At 37.9% G+C, this 25561-nt stretch overlaps 1 protein-coding gene across 3 annotated transcripts in view; it reads right to left on the bottom strand.

Moving 5' to 3' along the window:
- Positions 1–8374: 8374 nt before the first annotated feature.
- LOC116504931 (protein SSUH2 homolog) overlaps positions 8375–25561 on the bottom strand; it is a 36540-nt gene continuing 19353 nt past the window's right edge. For all 3 annotated transcript variants that reach the window (XM_032212178.1, XM_032212180.1, XM_032212179.1), the window contains exons 7-13: positions 21977–22101; positions 20134–20196; positions 18428–18513; positions 15331–15423; positions 13770–13875; positions 12720–12830; positions 8375–8807 (exon numbers count right to left, since the gene is read on the bottom strand). In XM_032212178.1, the coding sequence (XP_032068069.1) occupies positions 8667–8807; positions 12720–12830; positions 13770–13875; positions 15331–15423; positions 18428–18513; positions 20134–20196; positions 21977–22101 (725 nt within the window). In that variant the 3' untranslated portion in view covers positions 8375–8666. The remainder of the gene's footprint in view (positions 8808–12719; positions 12831–13769; positions 13876–15330; positions 15424–18427; positions 18514–20133; positions 20197–21976; positions 22102–25561) is intronic.

Here is a 25561-nt window from a genome sequence, read left to right as displayed (position 1 = left end):
AGCTTGGCTGGGCTGCTGTTCTCCTTCCTCTCCAGCTATCACTTTGTTCTTCACCTGCTCAGCCTTAGTAGAGATTTTTTCTAAGTAGAGTTTTTTCAATTTGTTCCTCAATTCGCTGGCAGACTTTCACTTTCCAAAAGAAAGCAACAATCTCATTTGTACCAGCTGCCAATAAGGGGAAAAATACCTTCTCTCTCTATTGAACTTCTGACTGTTCCTTTTATTTTACTGTCATCAGAAGATGGGTTTGTTTGAAAGGAGAAGTTCAAGGTCTTGCTAGATATTGTCTTCTCCACACCACACTGACACATGTAGAGCCCTGGGCAATGTCTTGACTTTGACTTCTTTTTTTACTTTTGTTGATGTCTCTGAGTCTGTAGTGAAATCCCCTGTGACTCCTCCTACATAACACATGCACATCCATTCCATGTTTTGCCTTCTGCTCCTTCTGTGATTTTCAGATCATTGATCTATCAATTTCCTTTGAAACACTATCTTCTTTTTTCTCCTCTTCTGTTTCTGTTTGCTTTCCAAATTCTTCACTTACCACCAACAATTGATTCCCTTCAAGTCATGATAAATTTGACTTTTAAGTGTCCTGCATTGGTTCCTGGCATCATTCAGTGCATTTGGCCATTTAGATCTAAAAATAAGCAAAAGCATTAACTTCATATAAATTCATGTTTTCTACTCGATAAGGGATAGCAGGAGCAAAGGACAGCGGATGATAAAAGATGTATAATGACATTTGCATCTCACACAGGCAAGAATATAATTGTAGGATTTGTGATAATGTCATTAAATGTGTATCATTTTAACAATGTAACAGTTTGCTGATTTACAAGATTAAATAGCAAGATTATATCATTTTGATTTATGTAGTCTTAAGAAAGCTTCAGTGCCTATTCTCTACCTTTGATACTTATACTTTGCTAAGGTCAACTTTCCCTCTGCTCACTCACTTTCTCACTCTTCTTTTTACATCTATTCCTACTTCTTCCCTTTACTTTTTCTCCTAACTACTCCATAGTCCTCATCTGAACTATCAGTTTATATCCTTTGATTCTTTCCTTGTCATTTCTGTCCATCATGTTTCCAGCAAATTCATATCTCTCTTTCTGTCTGATTCTTCTTTAATGTGTCCAATCATGCAATACTACCCCAGCTTTAAGAAATATCTTCATCTCATTTAGTTATTTGTAAAATGTATTGATAGCCCATCTAATCACAGGGTAACTATCTTCATCCCATTTTCCCTCTCCAGGTAGTTTCAATTTTCTTTTGCTTTTCATTTTTGATGCTTGTTATTTACTCATACCATCTCAACTTTTTATTCTCTAGGTTCAATTATGATTCTATCTAATGGCATTTCCACATCTCTGAATTCTTCTTAATCTGCCACCACAATTCAATAATGAGTTGTAATTTCACTACATCTAAGAAACCTTCTACTAATCATTATTTTTATGCCGTAAGTTTCTGTATTCATGTTTTGAATTAGTTCTTCTGCTTATTGGACTGCATTCAAAATCTTTCTTCAGTTCAACTCTTTAAGCAGTGGATGTATTTATCATGGCTTCACTATTGGCTTTCTGCACTTTTCCTTTACTTTCTGTCCTTATCATTACATTATTCCCTCTTCTATATAAATATGTTGATCTAGCCTTCTATAATCCATTTCCATACCTCTAACTGCTTTCTTAGCATTTCTGTACATGCTTCATGATCTTCAATTTATTTATTTATTGTACTTAGAAATCACCCATCTCCCTCATCAAATCACTCTATAGTAATAAGGAAAAATTGAATCTCTCCTCCTCCAGAGCTCCCTTCTTCTCATTCAGGGGTGAAATCTGCTTACCTTCACTACCAGTTCGCAAATGTGAGCTTTTCTCGCTTATACCACCTCTGTGCATGCACAGGCCCTTCCATGCATTTGGAGAGCATCAAAAACAGACATGATGATGTCCAGGTGGGTGGGTGGAGCCTGCTACCAAGCATGCCTGCTATGGTAAGTAGTACAGTGAGGGGGGAATCCGCTGGAAATCCTGCTTTCTAGCTAATATAAATTGCTTGTCACAGCTGATCATTGGAAATACCGGTTCGCCTGAACAGGTAGCATTTTTTACTCTTGGTTCAGGCAAACCAGTCCAAACCAGTAGCATTTCACCCCTACTCTGATTATATATTGACAACATCAGTACCAACCCATGAATTTAAGTTTTTTCTCTTCCTTAATCCACACATTCAATTTGTAGGCAATTTGTAATGCTGTTCTCGTAACATCATGGAAAAAGTATGAGAATTACTTAAGTGTATGAAAAACCATGCTTTTTAATGCCTACCTCATCCAGCTAAAAGTAGTGAATAAACCCTTTCTCCTGTTTGTAATCCCTGGTACTGGTATTTAAGATATACAGATTCTGAAAGTGGGGGTAGTAGCTCAGAGCTGCTACTCATGGGCAATCTTATATTCCATTAAGTAGTTGATTTTTTTAATCCACTAGCACCATCACCACCATTCACCAGTAGCAAATTTTATGAGACACAAAACACTACACTGAATCTCATTGCAATCTATTTCACTGGTTTATCTCAAAAGTATAAAAAGATAAAATGGAAAGCAGATTGGTAGCAATTGTTTTTTCTGCAGATCTAATTATCCATTGAGGTCTGTGTTTGTCCTGTTTTGCAGAGCCAAACCAGACAGTTATGGAGGTGCAGATGACAGACTCAATAATTCCTCTGTAGAACTGAATCAGCAGCTCTTTGGGCAGTTTGAGCCTTCTGAGTTAGATCTACAGAAAAAATAATTGCTACCAATCTGCCTTCCATTGAGGACTTATGTACTACACGAGTCAAAAAGAGGGCTTTGAAAATATCTACAAACTCCCCACATCCTGGACATAAATTGTTTCAACTTCTGCCCTCAAAACAACACTATAGGACACTACACACCAGAACAAGGACAGTTTTTTCTTGAATGCCATCATTCTACTTAACAACTAATTCCCACAACACTGTCAAATAATTTTCTAAGACTGTATTACTATTATTCTTCTCTTCCTTGCTAGTTTCAATCTCTTCCCACTTATGACTATAGCCATGTTGCTTGTATCTTTCAATTTATATTGTGTTATTTGTTTACTGGTACAATTTGATAGCTTATTAGTAACCTTTAGTACCACTAAGTGTTGTATCTTATGATTCTTTTTTTATGTTCAAAAGTTTTATTTCTTTTAAAACAAACATTTCATCATTCCTCAATCAGTAAGACATCGAAGTACATTTTTTTATATGTCAAAATAATTCTAGTTTACCACCAAATTCTTGTCTAACCTAATGCATACTCCTTCCTCCCCCCTCCCCCCACAGCCCCCCCTCCTTCCCCCCCGACTTCCCAGAACCCGTACACGGTATGGATTTTTAACAAACACAGTCTAAAATCTATTGAAAAAAAGAAATGAAGAAATTAATGACATTCTACATTGACTCTAGCTTCTTCTTGCTGAACTAACTTTAAACAATTTAAATCATTTCTGATCTTAAGCATAGGCTAACTGGAATTTCTTGGTCCCATATTTATTTTGTATATAGTCAATCCATTTTTTCCAGTCTCGTTTATATCTCTCATTTGAGTGATCTTTAATATATGCCGATATTTTAGCCATCTCGGCTAAGTTTGTAACTTTCAATGTCCATTCTTGAGTTGTAGCCAAGTCTTCCTTCTTCCAGTATTGTGCCACCAACAGTCTTGCTGCCGTTATTAGGTGCAGAATCAAGTTACTCTCTACCACTGTAAAATCAGTACATATACCTAATAAGAATAACTGAGGAGTAAACTTTATCCTTCTTTTAAAGATATTTTGCATAATCCACCATATTTTTATCCAGAATGCCTTAACCTCTTATGATTCTTGATGAATGTTTTTTTATTCTCCTTATGTACACTGAGAGCATATGCACCAAAGACAAATTCCTTGTGTGTCCAATCACATTTGTCCAATAAAGTATTATACTTGGGGCAGCTGAAAAAAGTGAAGCTTCTGTTGTGTAAAAAAACAACAACTTCTCAGTGATATGAGCAGTGTCTGCTGTATAAACATCCTTGGATGCATTGCAGTTTGACTATACTTAACATTGTAAAGTTAAGATGGGGAAAATATATGCCCATCATCCAGTCTGTACATCTGAATTTCCTCAAAGAAAAGTGTCATTTGCTATTTTTAATCCTAGCTTAGAATTTTATGGATGCTATTGCTGCTATCAGTGATTGCATTATACATAAGTATACCCCTTATATTCTCCTGTTTTGGGATAATCAATTTTATGCAAGACAGAGAAAAACAGTTAGATATAGGAGAAAAAAAGAGATTAATTACAGAGTGATGAGAGAAGAAAAAAAGAAATCTAAGTAAATCGAATTATGGATTGGGATATTATTAATTTTTTTTGTATTTTAGAATACCAAATTCATCTTGTAAAACTTAAGAAATAAGTTTTTTATTATTATAAGAATCAACAAATTGTTCAAACCTTACCACCGAAATGTGCAAAATGAAAGGAAATTATAACCGTGACTTTGTCAATAGCTATAACTCCATTGCCAGGTTTGCTGCAGTTTCTCATGTAGAAATTGCATCTGAATAACCAGAGTGGCTTCTGGCATCCCAACAGCATTTCAGTAAACAATAGCATCTGGTCCTCCTACCAGTAATGCTTTCATTAATGCACCCTTTATTATTTGTCATCATTAATATGTATGACTTATACCGTACTCTTAGGGGGACAATTTGACACCACACTTCATTTTACTGTTTATCTTTTTTTGTAGGTACCCTGGCACCAGGGCTGTGATTGACATCTGTAGGAGAGGAGAACATTATATGGTATTAGCAGACTTTGGAATTATGCACTCACATGACTTGCACATCATTCATTGAATCTTATTTAATGCTGTGGCAATGGAAAATCAACACAAATATAAGTTCAAGGGCTACTTTTTCAAGGAACATTATAAAGGGTATTGTGCAATCCAAGTTAGTCTATCCACTAAGGAAGTGAAATAAATATTGGATAGTTGCATTGATTGGTTGGTGGGTTGCAAATCCTGGCACTACTGGTTCGCTCGGGCACGTGCGACGCTTCTGCGCATCTGGGTGGGTGGGCAGAGCCTCCCACTGCTGCCACTACTGGTTTTCCAAATCTGGCCTGAACCAGAAGCAACCCACCTCTAATCTCAATCAAGGTAATGTTTCTAAGCCTGTCATTCAGGCTCAGATTGATGGATTCAGCTTGTCTAGTGGATGGACTCCCATCCTGTTCATGTTGGAGCCACCATTTAAGGCAAATTCCAGGTTGAAAGGATTAGCCAGTAACATCACTGCTGCTCAGGGAATGCCTATGGGGGCTCCTTTCACATCCCCATCAGGGAACTGGAATGAATGACAGGAGCTCACCCTGCCATACAGCAGCACTCGAGTCTTGAACACAGGCTTGCTAGCCTACAACCCAATTTTTTAGCCCACTTTTACTTTTTGCCAAACTCAAGGCTATAAACATGCTTCTTGCTCATGCTTCCTATTTTCCCCACATCAACAACCCTGTAAATTGATGGGAATGAAATGACTGACCCAAAATCACCCAGCCATCTTTCATGACCAAGGGAAGACTTGAGCTTATGGTCATTTTCTATCCCAGCACCTTAGACCCTACATGTAGTTGTTACCTGGCAACTGCATAGTTTAGCAACTGTTTACATTTATAACTGTGATGAAAAAATAACTTTATGACCATTTCTCATATTTAACACATTTAAAGGTCTATAAAACAGGTCTATAACACAAAAGAAAGCCGAAATAAGATTATTAGCACAGTTTCTTTTTCACTGAGCTTTGCTTAATGACCAAGTTGCTGGCCCTACTTGTAGTAATTAAATGTCGTAAAATGTGGTTGTAAGTTGAGGACAACCTGTAATACCATTTATCATATGATTGTATTTTTAAAAAATGCAAAATTCCTATGAATTTGCCTCTTTCAAAGACTAAAAAGGCCTCTTTCTCCGATTCTGATCGAGTTATTTATGTCTTCTGTGTCAAATTATCCACATTTTATTATTGTGTGTCAAATGCTGTTAAAAATGTTACTTGTAAATGTCAGAAAAGTGCCACAAATTGTTCTTTTATGTTACTTATCAGAAATTGTATTGGATTATTGCAATTGTGAAAACTTGACATAAAAGGAAGAATATAAATGCTTTAACAGAAATAATACATTTGAATTTACCACATTGCCATCAAATATACATGGCTGTCAAATACCATAAAAAACTATACATGCCATGAAATATTATTTCACTGTGTGTTACTATGAAAAGAGTAGCAATAATTCCCAAATGCAAGTAGTCCTTGACTTATGACCAATACTGGGGTCTGAATTTCTTTTGCTAATCAAGGCAAGTGTTCAGTGAGTTGCATCCAATTTTACAAGCTTTTTTTGCCAGTTGTAAAGTGAATCACAGCAGTTTAGTGAATCCCATGGTTGTTAAGCGAATCTGGTTTCCCCCATTGACTTTACTTGTCTGAAGCAAGCAGGGAGGATATATAACCTATACCAGGATAAACATTGAGCTAGAGATATTTAAAGAGCTTCATGGTAGAGTGAGGATTTAAGCCAGGATCTCCCCAAGTACTTTAAACACTGGATATTTAAAGAGTGTATTTATTTTATTGAATCATTTTTGTATCAAATTTTGAAACCACCCATCTCACTCATATAATACTTTTCAACTAGTACATCTGCAAATGATTTTCTGGAATTAAGACCTGCAATCATAGGTTTTTTTTTTCTCCTTTGAAAACCTGATTAAGCAATTATGCTCACATCCTTAAACTTGTTCTAACAGTGCTATATAAATAGAACAAAACAAAGCAGCCTGTTACTTTCTGATAACATTGTCTTCTATTTATCTACTTTAGAAAAAGAGCAACATTTGGGGAAAACATTATTATTGCACCGTAAAATAATAAAGCATAAATAAAAATAACCAGACAAATAACATTTTTAAAAAGTAAGAAACAAGATGCCACGCTTTATCAAAACAGTGCTGAGATCTTTATTCATGGGATAAATGGAAGCTAACAAATAAACAGTGGAAAATATTTGCTTTATTATAATAAATGTTCCGATATAAATCACAGCTCTTCACTGAGCTAGTGTTGACATAGAGAGGGTGTTGTGATTTATAGTTTGTTTAGTTTTAGAGTACTGCAACTGAAATACCATTTTGCCTTAAACAGAGAAAACCCACAAAGAAGATCTTTTGACATGATTGCACACAGACTTACAAAACATGTAGCCTTCTTATGGTAAGTCGGGATCTTGAAAAAGTAGAATGTTTAATAAAATACAGGGATTATCAAGTTCAGATTTTAAATTTACAATACAATTGGAAAGAGGGGGAAAAGAAAGGCCATATAGCCTTGAGAGTACAGAAGTACAATCCTATATATCTGGAGACACCAATTTAGGAAAGGCAACATAACATTCAATTACCCTATTTTTTTTTTAAAAAAAGAAGATATACAGTACATATGATGGTATGTGCATTGATTTCTGAGATGCAGACCCCACAATGCTGACTGGTGTAGAAGCCTGCCTATACAGCTATTTTTCGGAAAGCTTGCCTCTTACACACAACTCCGATGAGCAGCATCATTGGAACGCACAACTTATCCAGTGAATGCTCTGGGTAGAAAAATGACTGAATGGAGTTCACGAAAAGTATCTACCATGTTTTTCAGAATATAAGACGCTCCGGAGTGTAAGACGTACCTTAGTTTTTGGAGAGGAAAATAATAAGAAGAAAAAAATCTGCCTCTGCCTACCAGCATCCATGGTATTCAGCTGACACATGGTAACAAGGTCAGCCAATGAATAGGCACAGCAACTAAGTCAGCCAATGAGAGCTATTTGGATCTGAAATTTGCTGTGTGAGCAACAAGGAGACAGGAAGGAGCCTGGCTTAGCCCAGAACTGAAAGTGAAACTGATTGTGTTTTGCTTGTATTTACTGCTACTTTGGAAAATCTGCTTTTGGTAATGTATTGTATATTATTATTATTATTTTGAATCCTGCTGAATCTATTACTGTGCTTTCTGAATGTGATTGCTGCTGCATTCTCTGACCACCCAGGTCAGCTTCAACATTTATTGCAGCCTGATTCAGCACAGCTGATTGGCGGATGGATCAGACTGCCAGAATACCCCCAATCAGCTGTTCTAGGCTGCAGGGATTGCCACAGACCATCGCTGCCTCCATGTCTCACATTTTTGGCCTCTGGTGGTGGAGGTGGGGTTACATTCAGTATATAAGATGCACCCAAATTTTCATCCTCTTTTTGGAGGGAAAAGGTGTGTCTTATACTCCGAAAAATATGGTAAATATTTGAACTACAAATATGCTATTTCAAGGTGCATTAGAACTACTAGTTTCCTTCACTTTTCAGCTGATTAATGGATTAGAGACACATTCTTTTGGAGCAAATAGTAACATCCTTTTTTGCATAGTCCCTGCCCAAAAAGAATTCAGAGAGATGCTATAGAGATTAAAAACAGGGAACAGCTTTTATAGTTTGATAGGGGACTGTCACTAAAACTTGTTCTTTTTCACAAGATTGAGCAGCAGCATTTTGCAGGGTAGTCTTCGCTGTAGACTTTATTCTCGTTGCCAAAGACATAAAAGGAGTAAGGTTTGCCTTTCCATTCGTATTTAACTTTTGTGAGTGGCACCAGCTCAACCGTTTGTCTCTGCAAAAGGGAAAAGAAAAGAGTTATATTTCTGAGATCATTTATACCCTTTTCAAATATGAACTCTACAATTGAGGTACTAGACATAAGATTGGCAATTAAGAGAAAATAAAAAAGGTTATGTTTTCAGACCATTTTTGTTGGCTTCAAAAATTTTAGTAAGGGGTTCTCTGCCAGGTTGCTGGGTGGGCGTAGCCATGATGGGTGAGGTCTTGCCCTCCCTGGGCTCTGGAGGTTTTCCTCAAGCCTCAGGGAGGGCGAAAATGGCCTCCCCGGGGTCCGGAGGCCCTCTGGAGGCCAGAAATGGGCCCGTTTCTGGCCTGCCCAAACTTCCAGTAGTCCCGTTTTTTGCCCTACCCATGACTCCACATGCGTTCTGCACTTACCTGCATCCAAAACAGGCCACGTGGGGACTCCTGGCAGGGGAGGGGTGGACAGGGCCAGCCAGAAGTGGGATTTGGGGGTTCTCTGAACTGCACAGAATCTTAGCTAGAGGTTCTTCTGAACCCCTATGGACCTCCAGCAGTCCAGCCGTGAAAACAACAATGCTGATGTGAATATGACACCTGTTTGCAACTAATCTTGTTTTCTTTGGAACATCACCTTGAGAGGACATTACTTGTTTAGAACACATTGAAATAAAAAAGCAGCAAAGTATTAGCCCAGTGTATGAGTGCTGTTCTCTGCATATTTCCTTTTCCTTAGGAAACACATACAAAACAATTGGAATTTGATGTACAAGATGAGATATAGGTCATTTTATTCCCTTAGCATCCTATATCTAGTTGGAGGAAGAGGAGAAAGGGAACTAATGGTTTGCAAACTCTATGTTAATCCCAGAACCACGCCTCCCCATCATCCCAAAACTCAGATGTACTGAAATGAAATTCAAAATTGAGGATGGAAATGTGTGATGAAATGCTATCCAGAGGAAGGGAGTGCATTCCAGAGGAGCAAAAGACAACACAGTTTAGATAGTTTGTGTGAGAGAAAGAGGGTGAAGATGGCTCCTCCCTAATAGTTCCCAGGATATATGTTTTATGGTACAGGTAGTCTGCTTTTGTTTTGCAAGATAGGTGAGGAATAATAAATAAATCTGTTTAGAAGAGTCACAATTTCTTTGTTTTGGGGAACCTGACAGAAGGGGAAGAGGAGGCCAATCCTCACAAACAAGCCATTTGTAGCCTAGTTTTTGTTTATTTGTTTTTTAAGGGAAAATAGAATGGAAAGCCGCATGGTGCTACTTAGGGGTTCTTCAAATAGTATCTCAGCAAGGCTCCTTCCTATCTTGATCCTTCACTTCTTCACATCTGGAAGCTTGGTGCCAGTTTTCAATGGTTATGGTTTTAACAGATTTCTTTAAACAGATTAACAGAGTTGGAAGGGACTTTGTAGGTCATCTAGTACAACCCCCCGCTCAAGCAGGAGACTCTACACCATTTCTGTCAAATAGCAGTCCAATCTCTTCTTGAAAGCCTCCAGTGATGAAGCTCCCACAACTTCTGAGGGCAAGCTGTTCCATTGGTTGATTGCTCTCACTGTCAGAAAATGTATCCTTATTTCTAGGTTGAATCTCTCCTTGATCAGTTTCCATCCATTATTCATTGCCTGGCCTTCAGGTGCTTTGGAAAATAGCTTGACCCCCTCCCCCTCTGTGTCAGGCCCTCAAATATTGGAACCCTGCTATCTTTTAATAGATATATGCATAATTTGTTTTATTATTGTTGTTTTAACCGTTGATTCGGAGCCACCCAGAGTTTGAACTAAGATGGACAGTTATATAAATGTTTTCAATAAATAATGCTGGCTGAAATCATTCCCACATTACAAGGGGAGCTTTTGTAAGCCTGTGGAAAGAAGAGAGATAGAAGAACAATCCCTAATTCCTATACAGAGAAACCTGATGAATATATCTACAACCTCCAATTTTGCTTCCATGTAATGGAAATCAGTTCCAGTCAGTTCCCTGACCAAGCGGCTCTTTCACTATACATGGATGCAAGTATTATAAATTTAGAATCTTTGTCAGTGTGTAATCTTTGCAACATACATCAGTTGAAATATTATCTCAGAAAAACATGCTGGTGGAAAACTCTAGTTTCTTTTGTTTTGTTTTTAATTCTCATTGGTCCCCTCCTTTCCTTTCTGCTTGTTGTTTAATAAAGGCAAAAATAAGAAAGAACAACAAATTTCTGTTTCCATACATAATTCACAAGCATGTAACTTAACTCTGCCAAAAACAGTTGGAACAAGTGTGCCTATTTTTTGGGGAGGGAGATGTGTTTATATCGAATGTCTCTATAATATAAACACAATTGAGAAATTAATGTAACATTATTTCGAAGAAAGAACAGCATGCCATTGTTTTAGTCCTTCAACAATCTTTAGCTCAGACCACTACAATTTGTGAAACGAAGAATTCAAAGAACATTTGAAAATTTACATTTTGGGATATTTTCAGGAGAACAGCTTTCACAAAAATTCAGGCCAACTTGTGGATTGTGACTTTCAGGTGCATTTTAAAATAAATATCAATGATGTTATCTAGTTTATGTAATCAAGCACTGCTAGAAAACAACCAAGCTCAGAGAGCACCAAGGACCGCTCATATTCTGAGCGACAAATATTCTCCTTTATTGGAGAAATAATTTCTTGATGTTTAGCACTATTAAAAGTATGTCCTTCGCACTTCAGGGAAAAGGGCTTAAATAATAACTAAACATTATTTCTGTGTTATCTAAGGCTGACTGTGCCATGAGAAAAAGATGGAAATTTCCCAATTCCCTATCAAAGTCTTATGGAAATACCATGTTTCCCTGAAAAAAAGACAGTGTCTTATTTTCTTTTGACCTCCAAAATAAGTGCCTGGCCTTATTTTCAGAGACGTCTTATTATTTTTGAGGTGCAGGAGGCGGTGAGCATGGTCACCTCATGGCTGCTGCTTTGTTGCAATATTTTCAGGGAGGGCTTCTTTTTGGGAGAGGGCTTATCTTAGCGCATACGCTCAAAAGTCCGATTGGGCTTATTATCCAGGGAGGTCTTATTTTGGGAAAATGAGGGTAAGTTTTCATTTTAGTTTTTTTTTTTTAAGAGGAAGTCTTTTGCCTCAAACGTTAGTTTGGTTCTTGAGCATCATGTTGTCTTAGAATAAAATATTGGTAGTGATACATTATTTATTTTTCTTTTTATTGATTGATTGATTGATTGATTGCTGGACAATGAAATCTTTTTGTAAAGGAGTATGGTTTTAAATGCAGACTTTAAATGCAATGGACAAAATTTGCATCCAGACAGCTCCTGAAATAATTCATTGTATATGAAGTAATCTGAATAGTTCATTAGACCTGCATTATTTCTATCACTTTCCATTATATGTGTCTTATTATGAAGTAAACAAATGCTGTTATTTATGTAATTTGTAGTAACTTGTGTCATTACATAAGTACATTATGCAAGTGACATAAACTGCCATAAATTGAGGCATATAATATAAAGTTAGATTATATGGATATTTGGGGGTTAAAACTACCCTATTTCTTAATGGTCCCTTAAAGTAAGATTTTGCTTTATTGTTACATTGCAGCAGTTAAAAATAAAAAAGGATAAGAAAACTACACTTTGAAAAATGCAAAAAAAAATCTGATTGCAAAACATCCTGCAAAAGGAAAAGGAAAAATAATCTAACTCAGAATAATCTAAGATAAATTATTAGATAAATCTAAGAGAAATTCTTCATCAATTTGAAATATCCCCTCACACAAATGTTTTCAAATCATATTGGGAGGAGAGGGACACCAAAAAAGCTGCTTAGTAAGTCAAGAAGGTTTTTAAATAAAGTAAACATGAAAATAAGAAATGAAAATGAAAATAATGCTTCATTTTTAAAATGCAGTTGTTCTCTTTGGCACTCACCTGTTTCAAGATCCGATGCTCACCTGAAGCAAACATCATTTTGTGTTGAGCAATGCTTGACCTTGAATAGTCTTTAATGGATAATTCTGGGAACTCAATTATGGGACGTACCTGGTATGCAGAGAAAGGCCACAGAACACACTTTTGCATTAGATTATTTAGCACTTTTGACAGAACTACTGTACATGACTGCATAGAACCATCAACTTTCTCTTGGTAAATGGTTGGAATTGTATACTAAAAAGCATACATCCATCACTAAAAATTTAAGAAAATGTAGCTGTGATTGTCTTATCTTTTTGTACAGAGGACATGAGTAGTCTAAGTCAGTGTTTGTTATTCTTGGCAACTTTACATATGTTGGCTAGGGAATTCTGGCAGTTGAAGTCCATACATCTTAAAGTTGCCAAGGTTGAGAAACACTGGTCTAAATGATTGCATGCAAAATTAAACTATGCTTTTGGCCAGAAGCATGCAAACATTTCCAGATTTAATCGTCAACATCTTCCAATCAGACTAGAAAAATTATCTCCGAAACATTGGAGCTTAGAGCTCAGAGTTGGGAATGTTGAGCTAAATGACTTGCTATTATACATATGGAAAAACTCTATAATGGACTAGAGAGATCTGTTTTGGGGGTGCTTTAATGGATTCTTGAACTGAACAAGGGATTGAATGACTAATAAGAGCACTTTAGCACTATGTTCCAGCATTCTAGAGCAGTCTACATTCTATCTTCCAGTATTCTTTTATAAATACAGGTAATCCTCATTTAGCAACTGCCCTGTTTAGTGAGTAACCGGAGTGACTCTTTGCAGTTATGACAATGATGGGGAAAAAATCACTTTACAACCAATCCTCACATTACAATGATGAAAAATAATTTTATGACCAATTCTCAAATTTATGACCTTTGTAGGTCTGTAAAGCAAAAGAACACTGTAATACATCATAAGCACTGTCACAGTTTTACGTAACTGTCAGAGTGCACACAGCTTTATGATGTGAGACAACCCAGGAGCAATAACAACACACAGAGGTGAATCTTACCAAGTTATGCTCATCACTAAGTATTTTTCTTCCAGTTACTTCCTGCAGATGGTAAATTGGGAATTCAGATTTGTTGTCTACTGTGTATTCTAAAATATTGTTCACCCTATGTGGGAGAAAAAGTGATATTTGCTTGTTAGGATGTCAATTTAAAGGTGAAATTGACTTAGTACACATAAATAAGTTTGACAAGATAAGATATAACTTTAATATCATGTATATTTTCTAGATTTTATAGAGACATGTTGCAGATAAGTGCCTGACAGAAGTCCACTCTTGGGCTGTAATCCCCTAATTCAATTACTGGCAGTAAACCTCAATTAATTTAAAATTAGGGCAAGGGGATTGTGTCTGGGTAAATAATGTTCAGTAAACAAACATTCAGCTTGCATTTTGAATCCATTCCACAATGCATTTAGTTAAATGCCTGAATATATTTTTCTTCCAATGATTAAAAGTCAAATAAATAAAGAAAAAATGGTATTCCAAACTCTACTGAGGCATATTCAAGGAGGTATGTTAAAATATCAGAGCGTACAGAAGTAAACCACAAGGTCTGACTTAGTATTGGAACAGTTCCCCATTTTACAAAAAGAACATTAAACAGAAATCCTAACGTTATAATTTGATCTGATTTAAAGTGGCCTTACTTTAAGTCATAAAGGAATGCTATAAATTGGAATCTTTCCTAGTAGCAAATTACATGTGCAAAATATTCTGTAGTAAATAAACAAAATGGTTTATTAGAACATAGAATCATAGGGCTGGAAGGGACCTCAAAGGTCTTCTAGTCCAACCCTCTGCGCAAGGCTGGAGACCTCATATCATCCCAGTCACATGGTTGTCCAGTCTATTTTTTAAAACTTCCAGTGATGGAGCACAATTCTTGGAGGCAAACTATTTCTCTGATAATTGCTCAGAAAATGTCTCCTTAATTCTAGGTTGGGGCTCTCATTATCAAGCATTCACCCATTTTTCTTGTCTGCCCTCAGTTGCTTTGGAAGATAAGTATGGTAAGTCCCCTCTTCTCTGTGACAGCCCCTTAATTATTAGAAGATACTTATCTCGTGGCCCAGACATCAAAAGTTTTGTGAAATATGGTCTTAACCCTACTCTTAACAATTTTCAAAGAAATAAAACTAAGATAGCAATAGCAGTTAGACTTATATACCACTTCATAGGGCTTTCAGCCCTCTCTAAGCGGTTTACAGAGTCAGCATATCGCCCCCAACAATCCGGGTCCTCATTTTACCCACCTCGGAAGGATGGAAGGCTGAGTCAACCCTGAGCCAGTGAGATTTGAACAGCCAAACTGCTGAACTGAAGGGAGAAACTACATATGTAAGAGCTTATGAAATAGTTTTGCTTCTCCACTCTGGTAAAATATGTGTAATCCAAAATCTTATGCACCCAAGTATCCATGACAGGGGTGGACATATTGGGGAATATATTACTGGAACAAAAAAGAGACATATGGCCCTTAAAGGCCTTCTTTCACGTACTTTTTCCTCCAGATGACCAAAGAGACTTACAACATCCTTTCTTTTGCTTTACATCTTACCATGTGATTGAAAGTTCCATATGATATAGCAATACGCCTTTCCAATCGCAACGGTAACACATGTCCCGCCCATTGCCACGGCATCTGAAGCAACTGTGAAAGAGAGATCAATGTTTGAATTAGACCCTATGATATTATAAGTTTTCTTCACTTGGCAAACCGTAAATTAAATATCATCAACTTCGTCATTATCACCATAATTTTATTTCACTCACAGAGTAATCTAGAATAATGCAAAACTAAATTTTCCATCAGTAATTACATCAATGTAGAGTATAAAAGTGCAAAAGTTAAAGGTATTGGTGTCTATCACTATCTATCAATATCACAAACATCTAATATTATTAAATAATATGGCTCAGTGATGGGATTCAAAAAAAATTACTACCAGTTCTGCATGGTGGGCATGGCATGGTTTGGTGGGTGTGGCTTGGTGGGCGTGGCAGGGGAAGGATACTGTAAAATCTCCATTCCCTCCCCACTCCAGGGGAAGGTTACTGCAAAATCCCCATTTCCTCCAACTCAGGAGATAGAGAATAGATGTGGGCAGGGCCAGTCAGAGATGGTATTTACCGGTTTTCCAAACTACTCAAAATTTCTGCTACCAGTTCTTCAGAACTGGTCAGAACCTGCTGAACACTACCTCTGATATGGCTATTTAGAAAAGAAAAGATACAATGTAAAATATAAAGGGTGGCAAATATGATAGATTTAACTTAAAAATATTGAAAAATATAAGAAATAACAAAAGCTTAGCATTACTAATAAAACTATGAACATTATACCTTTTTGTTGTCAATGTAAAGACTCACCTTATTTTCTATTAGAAAAAAAATCAAAATCTCTAATCAGGATTTATGGGGTGTAAATGAGATTTAATTCAGTTATTTAAATTCATGTAACCCTATCACTTTCTTTTCAATCAAAAAGAATTCTTTTATAATTATGCTAAAAAAGGACCACTTTCCATTTTAGATAGCTGCCAAAGAACTTGATAAATATCGCACACATTGTATGCTGGGTTCATACAATGGTCAATCCTGCTTGTAAAATTCTGTGTTATCTATACTTCTGGAACAGAAAGAAATATTTCCTGCTAAATTTAAGGCTTTTTTCCATCTATGGCTTTTAAATTAGCATTTTTGTAAAAAAAAAAAAAAAGGGCCTACAGATAATTTGATTTCAACTACTGCTGTCTACTCTTTCATGCAGCTGCCATATTGGTTCAGCAAATTTCCCAGGTGAAAGTTAGCTCTCCTTTAAATCATTTTCACTAGGACATGATACAATCATCCCATTTTCCCAAAGCAAAGTGATAGCTTTCCCTATCTGCAATAGCAGCAGGGTACAAAGCAGTGGTGGGATTCAAATTTTTTACTACCGGTTCTGTGGGCATGGCTAGGTGGGCGTGGCATGGCTTGGTGAGCATGGCAAGGGAAGGATACTATAAAATCTCCATTTCCTCCCCACTCCAGGGGAAGGTTACTGCAAAATCCCCATTTTGGGGACTCAGCTGGGACTCAGGAGGCAGAGAATAGATGGGGGCTGGGCCAGTCCTTTATTTATTTATCAGCACAAATATAACTATATATATATGTGCGTACGTACATACATATACATATACATATACATATACATATACATATACATATACATATACATATACATATACATATACATATACATATACATATACATATACATATACATATACATATACATATATATATATATATATATATATATATATATATATATATATGATTTTTACAACCCCTGGTAAGCCCCAATTATGGGAGGAAGCTAACTGCTTCCATCATCTGTCAATCGGCTCGTCACAAGAGTCCATCACGACAGAAACCCAATATTTTTACTGTTGCCTTTGTTATATTTGTGGTTTTTTTATTTGTGCTGATAAATAAATAAAGGGAGACTAGTATAGATCTATTTCAAGCTATTTAGCTCTCATCAGCTAGCCATACCCTTACTGGGATTTGAACCTGGGCTATGTTACATACTAGGCAGACATCTTAGCCATTAGGCCACAGGCTCTTATCCGTTATCAGAGAAGCCAGGGTGAAAGGTATCTATTAGATTTTTGCAACCCCTGGTAAACTCCAATTATGGGAGGAAATAGATCTATACTAGTCTCCCTTTATTTATCAGCACAAATAGACACACACACACACACACACACACACACACACATATATAATTACCATCATCAGCATTTTAATCATTATATATCAACTGCAGGATAAGTAACTCTTCCACATATTTCCAAGCAATACCGCCCTGAGCTTTCTTTTGCCAATTGGGTCTGCAATACTTGATGAAGCCATCTTGTTTTATTAGGTCTCTTTTGTGGATGCTTTTTATCAAGTGGGATCCATTCTATGACTGCCTTGGTCCACCTGCCATCAGTTCTTGCTACATTATCATCTTCTTTTAATGACCCCCATAATCCCTTGTGGGGTAGAGTCTGGGCAACTGAATGGAGTGGAGTGTTTACTGGTCGGATCCGCTTCCTATCACCAATGCAGAGTTTTATTCAGCAGCTATAATCTCACCAGCATACCACTCATCAGTTCTTGCTATATGACCAGCCCATTTCCATTTGAATTATTTTACTCTCTTGATGAAGTTGTATACTTTCATTCTCTCTCTCTCTCTCCCTCTCCCTCTCCCCCTCACGGATTATACCTATACCAGTAGTGGATTCCTACTGGTTGGAACCGGTACAGCCAAACCGGTAGTGGTATGGCGGTCTGGGTCACTGGAACCAGCAGCGACTCAGGCCTGCCATGCCCCTGAACCAGTTCTCTGGTCGCCGCTGGTGCCATCTTGGTTTTTTTGTTCTGCGCATGTGAAGAAGAATTTTAATTGAATTATGCATGCATGTGCAGCGCGCATCCAGTGCATGCATGCACGCACATGTATGAAGCATGCCCACGAGCAAATTGGCAGTAGTGCCAGCCAGAACCCATCCCTGACCTATACCTATAACTATCTATAGCTATACACCCACATATTTATCTTTTCTGAAAGACCTAGATAAAAACGAATAGAATGAAGTTTGGATTGAAGCAAAGCTTACCGCTTGTTTCCTGAGCCCGAACACCATGAGCAGGAATTGTTGTCAGATGAATTGAACCCAGTGCCATTACAAGCTGAGCACTTTTTCTATATTTGAGGAAATACAGTATAACTTAAATTTATTTATTTAAGAACAGTAACGTCATCATCAACAAGTGGCTAAAGTTCCATATTATTTTTGGTGGTCTACAATAAAAGCCATTAAACCTGAGATAAGACCAGTGACATTCAAATCAGCATCAAAGATACTAAAAAGAAAACCTGTTTTAAAATGAGTATTTTAGGGCTTCTCAGAACGGTAGACAAGAAGCCAACCCCTCAGTTCAACAGGGAACAAGGCTTTGCTTTGAGAGAGAAGCTTCTTTTCAGATGGCTTACGATTCAGTGCAGGGGTGGGTTGCTGTTAGCATTACTGCCAGTTCAGTGCGCACACATGTGCACACATGTAAATAGGTCAGTTCATGCGCAGAATATTAAAAGAAAATGGAAAAACAACTGCGGCGACAGGGGAACCGCTTCGGAGGCATAGCCAGCCTGGCTCGCTGCCAGTTCTATGACCCAGGCCAACATTCCGCTACCGGTTTGCCCGAACAGATGCGAACCGGTAGCAACCCACCTCTGATTCAGTGAACATACATTCTTTTTTTTAAATAAAGGACAGTCTTTAAATCAGAAAGCTTCCTTCAGATTTATTTTTCAGAAACTCTCTTTAGTCCTTTATTTAACTTTTACCTTTCAAATATATGTGAAAACTATAAAAACTGCAAGGTCTTTTTACAATAAATTTACACATTTTGATTTTAGATATTTTTATTAATATATGCGTTTTCCTAAATTTTCTTCATTTTGCTCTCAAATTTTCCTTTGTAAACCAATATTATAGCTACAAAGAATTAAGTTTTTTAATCTTTATCCACCTTTTTCAGATTTGCCCATACTCCAGGTTGTCCTCTATTTTTTCAAGAACATACTGTATGATGAAAGTAGCTCTGGTTTCTTTATAAGGTGCTGGCCATCACCTTTAAAATCCTTCATGATTTGCATTTGGTCTAAAGTTAACAGCCAAATTTGCAAAAAAAAAAAAAAAAAATTCCTACAGATGCAGAACACATACCCCTCCAATAATGAAAGACCAGGTCTCTTAACTGTGTTTTGAAGCTTAAATACAACCATCCAAACTGAGTCAAATTGCCTAGTTACAGGTATTGACTCACAAACCATGTGTTGAGTGATCGTTCAAAGCTACAATGGCACTGAAAAAAGTAACACAACTGTTTTTCACATTTACATCCACTGCAGCATTCCCATGAACAAAATTCAGATGCTCGGCCACTGGCATATATTTTTTATTGTTGCAGTGTCCCACGGGTGTGTTTGTGTCATGTGATCACATGTGAGACCTTCTGACAAACAAAGTCAAAAGAGAAGCCAGATTCACTCAACAACCCTGTTACTATCTTAACAACTGCAGTGCTTCACTTAAAAACTGTGGCAAGAAAGGTCGTAAAATGGGGCAAAACCTACTTAACCACTTAGCAGTGGAAATTTGAGGCACAATTATGGTCATAAGTCAAGGACCACCTGTATTTGTATCACCTATTTTTCTGGATTTGGGATGGTCATATATTCCTTCCACTCACAATTTCTGCACAAAAGGAAGCACTGATACCTGACAGGAATATTGTAATGTTCCTTGTGCTGACTTACTGTGCCTTTTCCTTTACATGATTGGCATGTAATTGCACCACGCCCTCTGCAGTTCTGACAATTCTGAAAGTAAAGGAAAAGACACGTAAGCAAATCATTCAAAAGACTCTGTTGACAGGATAACCCTACTTCACTTGAGAATTAGTGTGCCCAAGAATCAACTTTATTATTTTTTCTTAAAATAACAGTAGACCTCAGCAAGAAGACAACAGATTCCTTCCCATAATTTTTTTTCTTTGACATCCATATGGTTAATCCATTTTATCATGCCTTAAGCTTCCTCCAAACTATACACAATTCTAACTATGAATACGCAAATATCAAATGTTCTATGGGAGTTTTGTGGATATCTCTACCAATGTAATAAAAAGAGAGAGAAATTCCAAAATGATTTCAGAAAGCAATTGTCCCTTGAACTATTAATTTCCCTACAGAAAAAACATAATTTCTATTTAAAATCCCACACATTACATACTAATCGAATCCCTCAAGGCTATTAATAGCAATGAAATGTTATATGGTTCATATGTTTAATTTTTTTCTAATTGTACTATTTGTGCAAGAGTTCAAAAGACAGCATTTAGAACCCTGCAGCTTCTTACTTTACTCTGAATTTACTTGGATTTACTATTACTTAGATGTAAGAATATTTAACAACTTACCTTTAAAAGGTGGCATTTTATTGTGATTTATTTTTTATTCTATATCTAAGTTTCCCAATTATCTCATAAGCTTTAACATTCTTATGCTTGCCTACTTTCTTTAACAAACTGCCAACAAAACCATTTCAATAATAATTTTATATTCTAGGAGTAACTTCTTACTTAGAAGATTGCAACAGTATTCAAAATATTGAACATTTCTAAGAATACTTTAAAAGTGGGAGAAATCAGTTAAACAATAACTTGAACAGATAGCCCAATAAATATGTTGTGTCTTCTAGAGCTGTTGTTAGGATTCCTTTAGAAGTGGTTCATTTAGTGCAGGAGTGTCAAATTCAAGGCCTGTTGGATTCATGGATCCAGCCCATGGGGTGCTTAAATCTGGGTTGTGGGGCTGGGCTGGAAATATCAAAAACTGGCCCACAGGGCATCCAGGCAATTTATTTTTGGCCAGCAGAGTGCTTCTGAAGGCCAGGAAAGCTGAAAACGGGCCATGCGGGGGCCTACTGATGCCTCCACATTTTAAGTATTCAGACACTGAGGAGAAGTTTCATCAATAGGCTTTATTATAACAAAACACTTCAGAACGCGAAGAACAAGAACAGCGCCCTCCTGACAGCTATTTATACTGAAAGCTGTCAGGCGGGGAACCAATCAGGTGGCGGCATTTTTCCTGCCAGCCGGCAGCCACACCAGGGCCAATCGGATCTTCTTCCGGCTCTGGCTGCGGCTGCCAGCTGCGTCCGGCTGGACGCAACACCACGCAACCCGTTTTAGCAGGCAAAGTGCTTCTTGAAGCCCAGGACTACTGTGGAAAGAAAGAAGAGAAGGGAAAAAGCACATCTTGGGCCTGTGTCAAACACCCACCATGTCCACACCCACCCTGGCCACACCCAGCCCCAGCCAGGCCTCCCCGCCATCCGGGGTAAACATAACCCTGTTGTGGCCGTAAATGAAATCGTGTTTTACACCCCTGATTTACTTCAATGTTTTTCAAACTTGGGGAAGTTTGGGGAATCCTGGGAGTTGAAGTCCACACATCTTTAAGTTGCCATGTTTGAAAAACCATTGTTCTGGTGGACCATGTATTCATAAAAACTAAGTTGGTTGCCTTATTGAACACGCTTTAGAAAAGCAACATAAACTGTCACTCTAAGAAGAGTAAGAGATATTTGTTTTACCCCCAGGGAATATGAGTGGGGCACTGGGATATGCATTTCACAGTCTGTAAACAAAGGAGGTGGATCCACAGAGATTTCCCAGGGGGTGGGCACGGGTGCAACCTCAGCTGAGTCCACAAATCCACCTGAAAGACAAACACACAACCCTCCTCAGTCAATCAGTAACTAAATGACAAAACAGCATTATTGTGAATTGCATTCCTTTATGTATTTTGGCCTCAAAGTAGACAAACACATAGCTACAATTAATGATATATACTGCTTTAATAGTCTTCCATTAAGCAGTACATTTTTTTAAAAAAAAGTTGAATAATATACTATGTATGAATACTGTAGCAATTTTTTAAAACACATTTAAAAATATACTGCCCAGAGTCACTCTATGAGGGAGATGAGCAGTCTCTAAATAGGACATATAAACATAAATAAAATATTTTTTCTCAAGATCCCGTCAACAACCTCAAGATATTTTGGGGTAGGATGTCTTTCCAATTTTCTCTACCCACCCCATTAAATCCAACAGCAAGGACATGTTCCAGATCCTGTTAATTAAAGAAAGGTATCTAATGGGATCCAGGAAGCACAGTTTTTCTGTCTTGATAGTTGTCCTGTGGAACACCCAATCACCTGAAACCAGATTAGCCCTGTCCCTAACCCAGGCATGGGAGTCAGGAAGTTAATGGAGCCCATTCAGTATATCATTATTTTGAAGGTATTACCACTAGTGGCCTTTATTATTTTCTTTTTCCCTCTTTGATTATGTTCATTTGTTATTTTAATTTTAACATATGTATTCTTATTTTTAAACTTATTTGCCATCCAGAGTCACCAATAAAGAATATTTGTAGTTCAGGATTGAAATGAGGGTGCTTGGTACTCTCTGAGCCTAGTTGTTTTCTTGAAAACAACCAATTTGGGTGATGAAACATCTGCAAGAAAGCAATCAAGCTCAGAGAGCACCAAGAACCCTCACCCAAGATTATCTTGGCAAGATGGGCAGAAAGAAAGAAAGAAAGAAAGAAAGAAAGAAAGAAAGAAAGAAAGAAAGAAAGAAAGAAAGAAAGAGAAAGAGAGAAAGGGAGGGAGGGAGGACGGAAGGAAGGAAGGAATGAAAAAAATAAAAAGAGAGGGAAGGCATAAAAGAAAGAGAGAGAGAGAGAGAAGGGAGTGGAAGTGAGGGAGGGAGGGAAGGCAGAAGGAAGGAATTAAAGAAAGAAAAAGAGAGGGAAGACAGAAAAAGAAAGAGAGAGAGAAAGAGAGAGAGAGAGAAAGAAAGAGAAAGAAAGAAAGAAAGAAAGAAAGAAAGAAAGAAAGAAAGAAAGAAAGAAAGAAAGAAAGAAAGAAAGAATGAATTATTTAGGTCCTTAAAGTGTAATCCTAAAAATGTTTACTGAGAAGCTCTAAAGCAGGGTTGTCAAACTCATGTCATCATGGTGGCATCACGTGATGTAGCATGACTCCCCCCCCCCTTTGCTCAACCAGGTGTGGGTATGGCCAGCCCATGACGCATCCGGCCCATGGACTGGGAGTTTGACAGCCCTGCTCTAAAGGATTTCCTCACCAACGACTAGGAATGGAAATGAGGCCTGACAGCTTCACAAGTTTTGATTACTTTCATCTTATTTGGACCTGCAATGAGGACATCCTATGATGGAGACGGTAGGAGACTAGGAAGAAGATCCTAGCTCAACCCTGCGGTATTCTGGTTCCCGATTTATCTAATTTCTGTTAATATTTAATGTCTAAATGTTTTGTGTTTTTGCTTTTAGGATGTGATAAACTGCCCAGAGGCATTTGGCAGTGAGATGGCTGGCGTATAACTTTCACAAATAAATAAATAAAATTTGTCAGAAACTGATAATATAAAGTCTTGAATTCCTGTTGTGTTTTTTTTTTCTAGGCCTTCTTCCCCAAACTGGAATTAAGAGACAGACAACAGATGAGGAAAGTAAGGGACCTTGTAAGGCAAGTAAGTCTGCTTGCACAACCTGCCCACAACCTCCTTGCATCACAAGAGTTTGGTAACAGATGATGCATTTCATTCTCCACCTCCCAGTTCAAATTGCTCTGACTGTCTTTTAAAAATAATGTTACGGTTTGACAAAAGTATTCTTAGTGATATCCTCTAAGTATGTTAATCGAAATGATGAACAAATAATCCATAAAGCCTTTATCAGTTCAGAGAAGATAATCTTCATACTGTTTTCATTCAAGTGGAAATGTTACAATAAGGAGGGAGCCAATTAGGCAATCGGATTTTTACATTTTTGTTCTTTTTAAAATTTTCCATCTGCAGTATAAAAGGCTGCCTTCTTGAAAGGACTACAGACAATCCATAGAAGGGCTGTCAAATTCCCAGCTGGTGGGACAGATGTGTCATGCACTGGCTATGCCCACGCCTAGTTTAGCAAAGGGGGAGGGGAGTTCAGATATGATGGGTGGGTTGTTCAGTCTGATCTAAGCCTAGCATAAATAAATGCAGTTCAGAGGTGCATTCAGCCAATTCTGACAGGTTCTGGAGAGCCGGTAGCGGAAATTTTCAGTAGTTCAGTGACCTTAAGTCTGGACTACTGCAATGCGCTCTACATGGGACAAGACTTCAGCTTGTCCAGAATGCAGCCGCGCGAGCGATTGTGGGTGCACCCCCGGTACACTCACGTTGCACCTATCCTCCGCGAGCTGCACTGGCTGCCTATTGGTCTCTGGATACGCTTCAAGGTGCTAGTCGTCACTTATAAAGCCCTACATGGTGTTGGACCTGGGTACTTGAGAGACCGCCTGCTGCCAATTACCTCCAACAGACCGATTAGATCCCACAGACTAGGCCTCCTCCGAATTCCATCTACCGGCCAATGCTGCTTGTCTACCACCCGGAGGAGGGCCCTCTCTGTGGCTGCTCTGGCCCTCTGGAACGAGCTCCCCGTGGAGATTCGGACCCTCACCACCCTTCAGGCTTTCCGCAAAGCCCTTAAAACCTGGCTGTTCCAACAGGCCTGGGGCTGACGAGTTCCCATCCCCGCTCGAATTGTGTGGCTGTTGATTGTTTTTAAATTCTTTCTGTAGTTGCTTATTTGTTGTTTTTCCTCTTGTCTGTATCCCCTACCTTTGGTTTGTGAGCCGCCCTGAGTCCCTCCAGGAATAGGGCGGCACATAAGTGCAATAAAACCATAAACCATAAACTGGCAAATAGGCTGGCCCCACCCCCGCTGCCTCCCAGCTGCACTTCTTTTGTTGCCCTGAACAGGAGAATGGAGCTGGAAAGCAGGTTAGTGGGGTGGGGAGGTAATGGGGTTTTTGTAGTAACCTTCCCCCAGGAATGGGGAGGGAGTTGTTGGATTTAATGATTTTGCAGCATCCTTCCCCTGCCATGCCAACAAAGCCCCACCCACAAAGCCACAACCAGAGAACTTGCAGTAAAAAAAATTGAATCCCACTACCGATCCAGTTCTACATAAGGATTTACATTATAAGGACTAACACTGATGATGTTACCTAATTTGGGTAATGAAATGTTTGTAGGAAAATAACCAAGCTCAGAGATCACTAAGGACCCTTCATTTTAATCCTGAGCTGCAAATATTCTCC

Source organism: Thamnophis elegans, chromosome 2, assembly GCF_009769535.1.
Source record: "Thamnophis elegans isolate rThaEle1 chromosome 2, rThaEle1.pri, whole genome shotgun sequence".
In the NCBI taxonomy this organism is placed as follows: domain Eukaryota; kingdom Metazoa; phylum Chordata; class Lepidosauria; order Squamata; family Colubridae; genus Thamnophis; species Thamnophis elegans.
The sequence above is the reverse complement of the archived record's forward strand: the minus strand, read 5'-3'. Positions and strand labels throughout refer to the sequence as shown.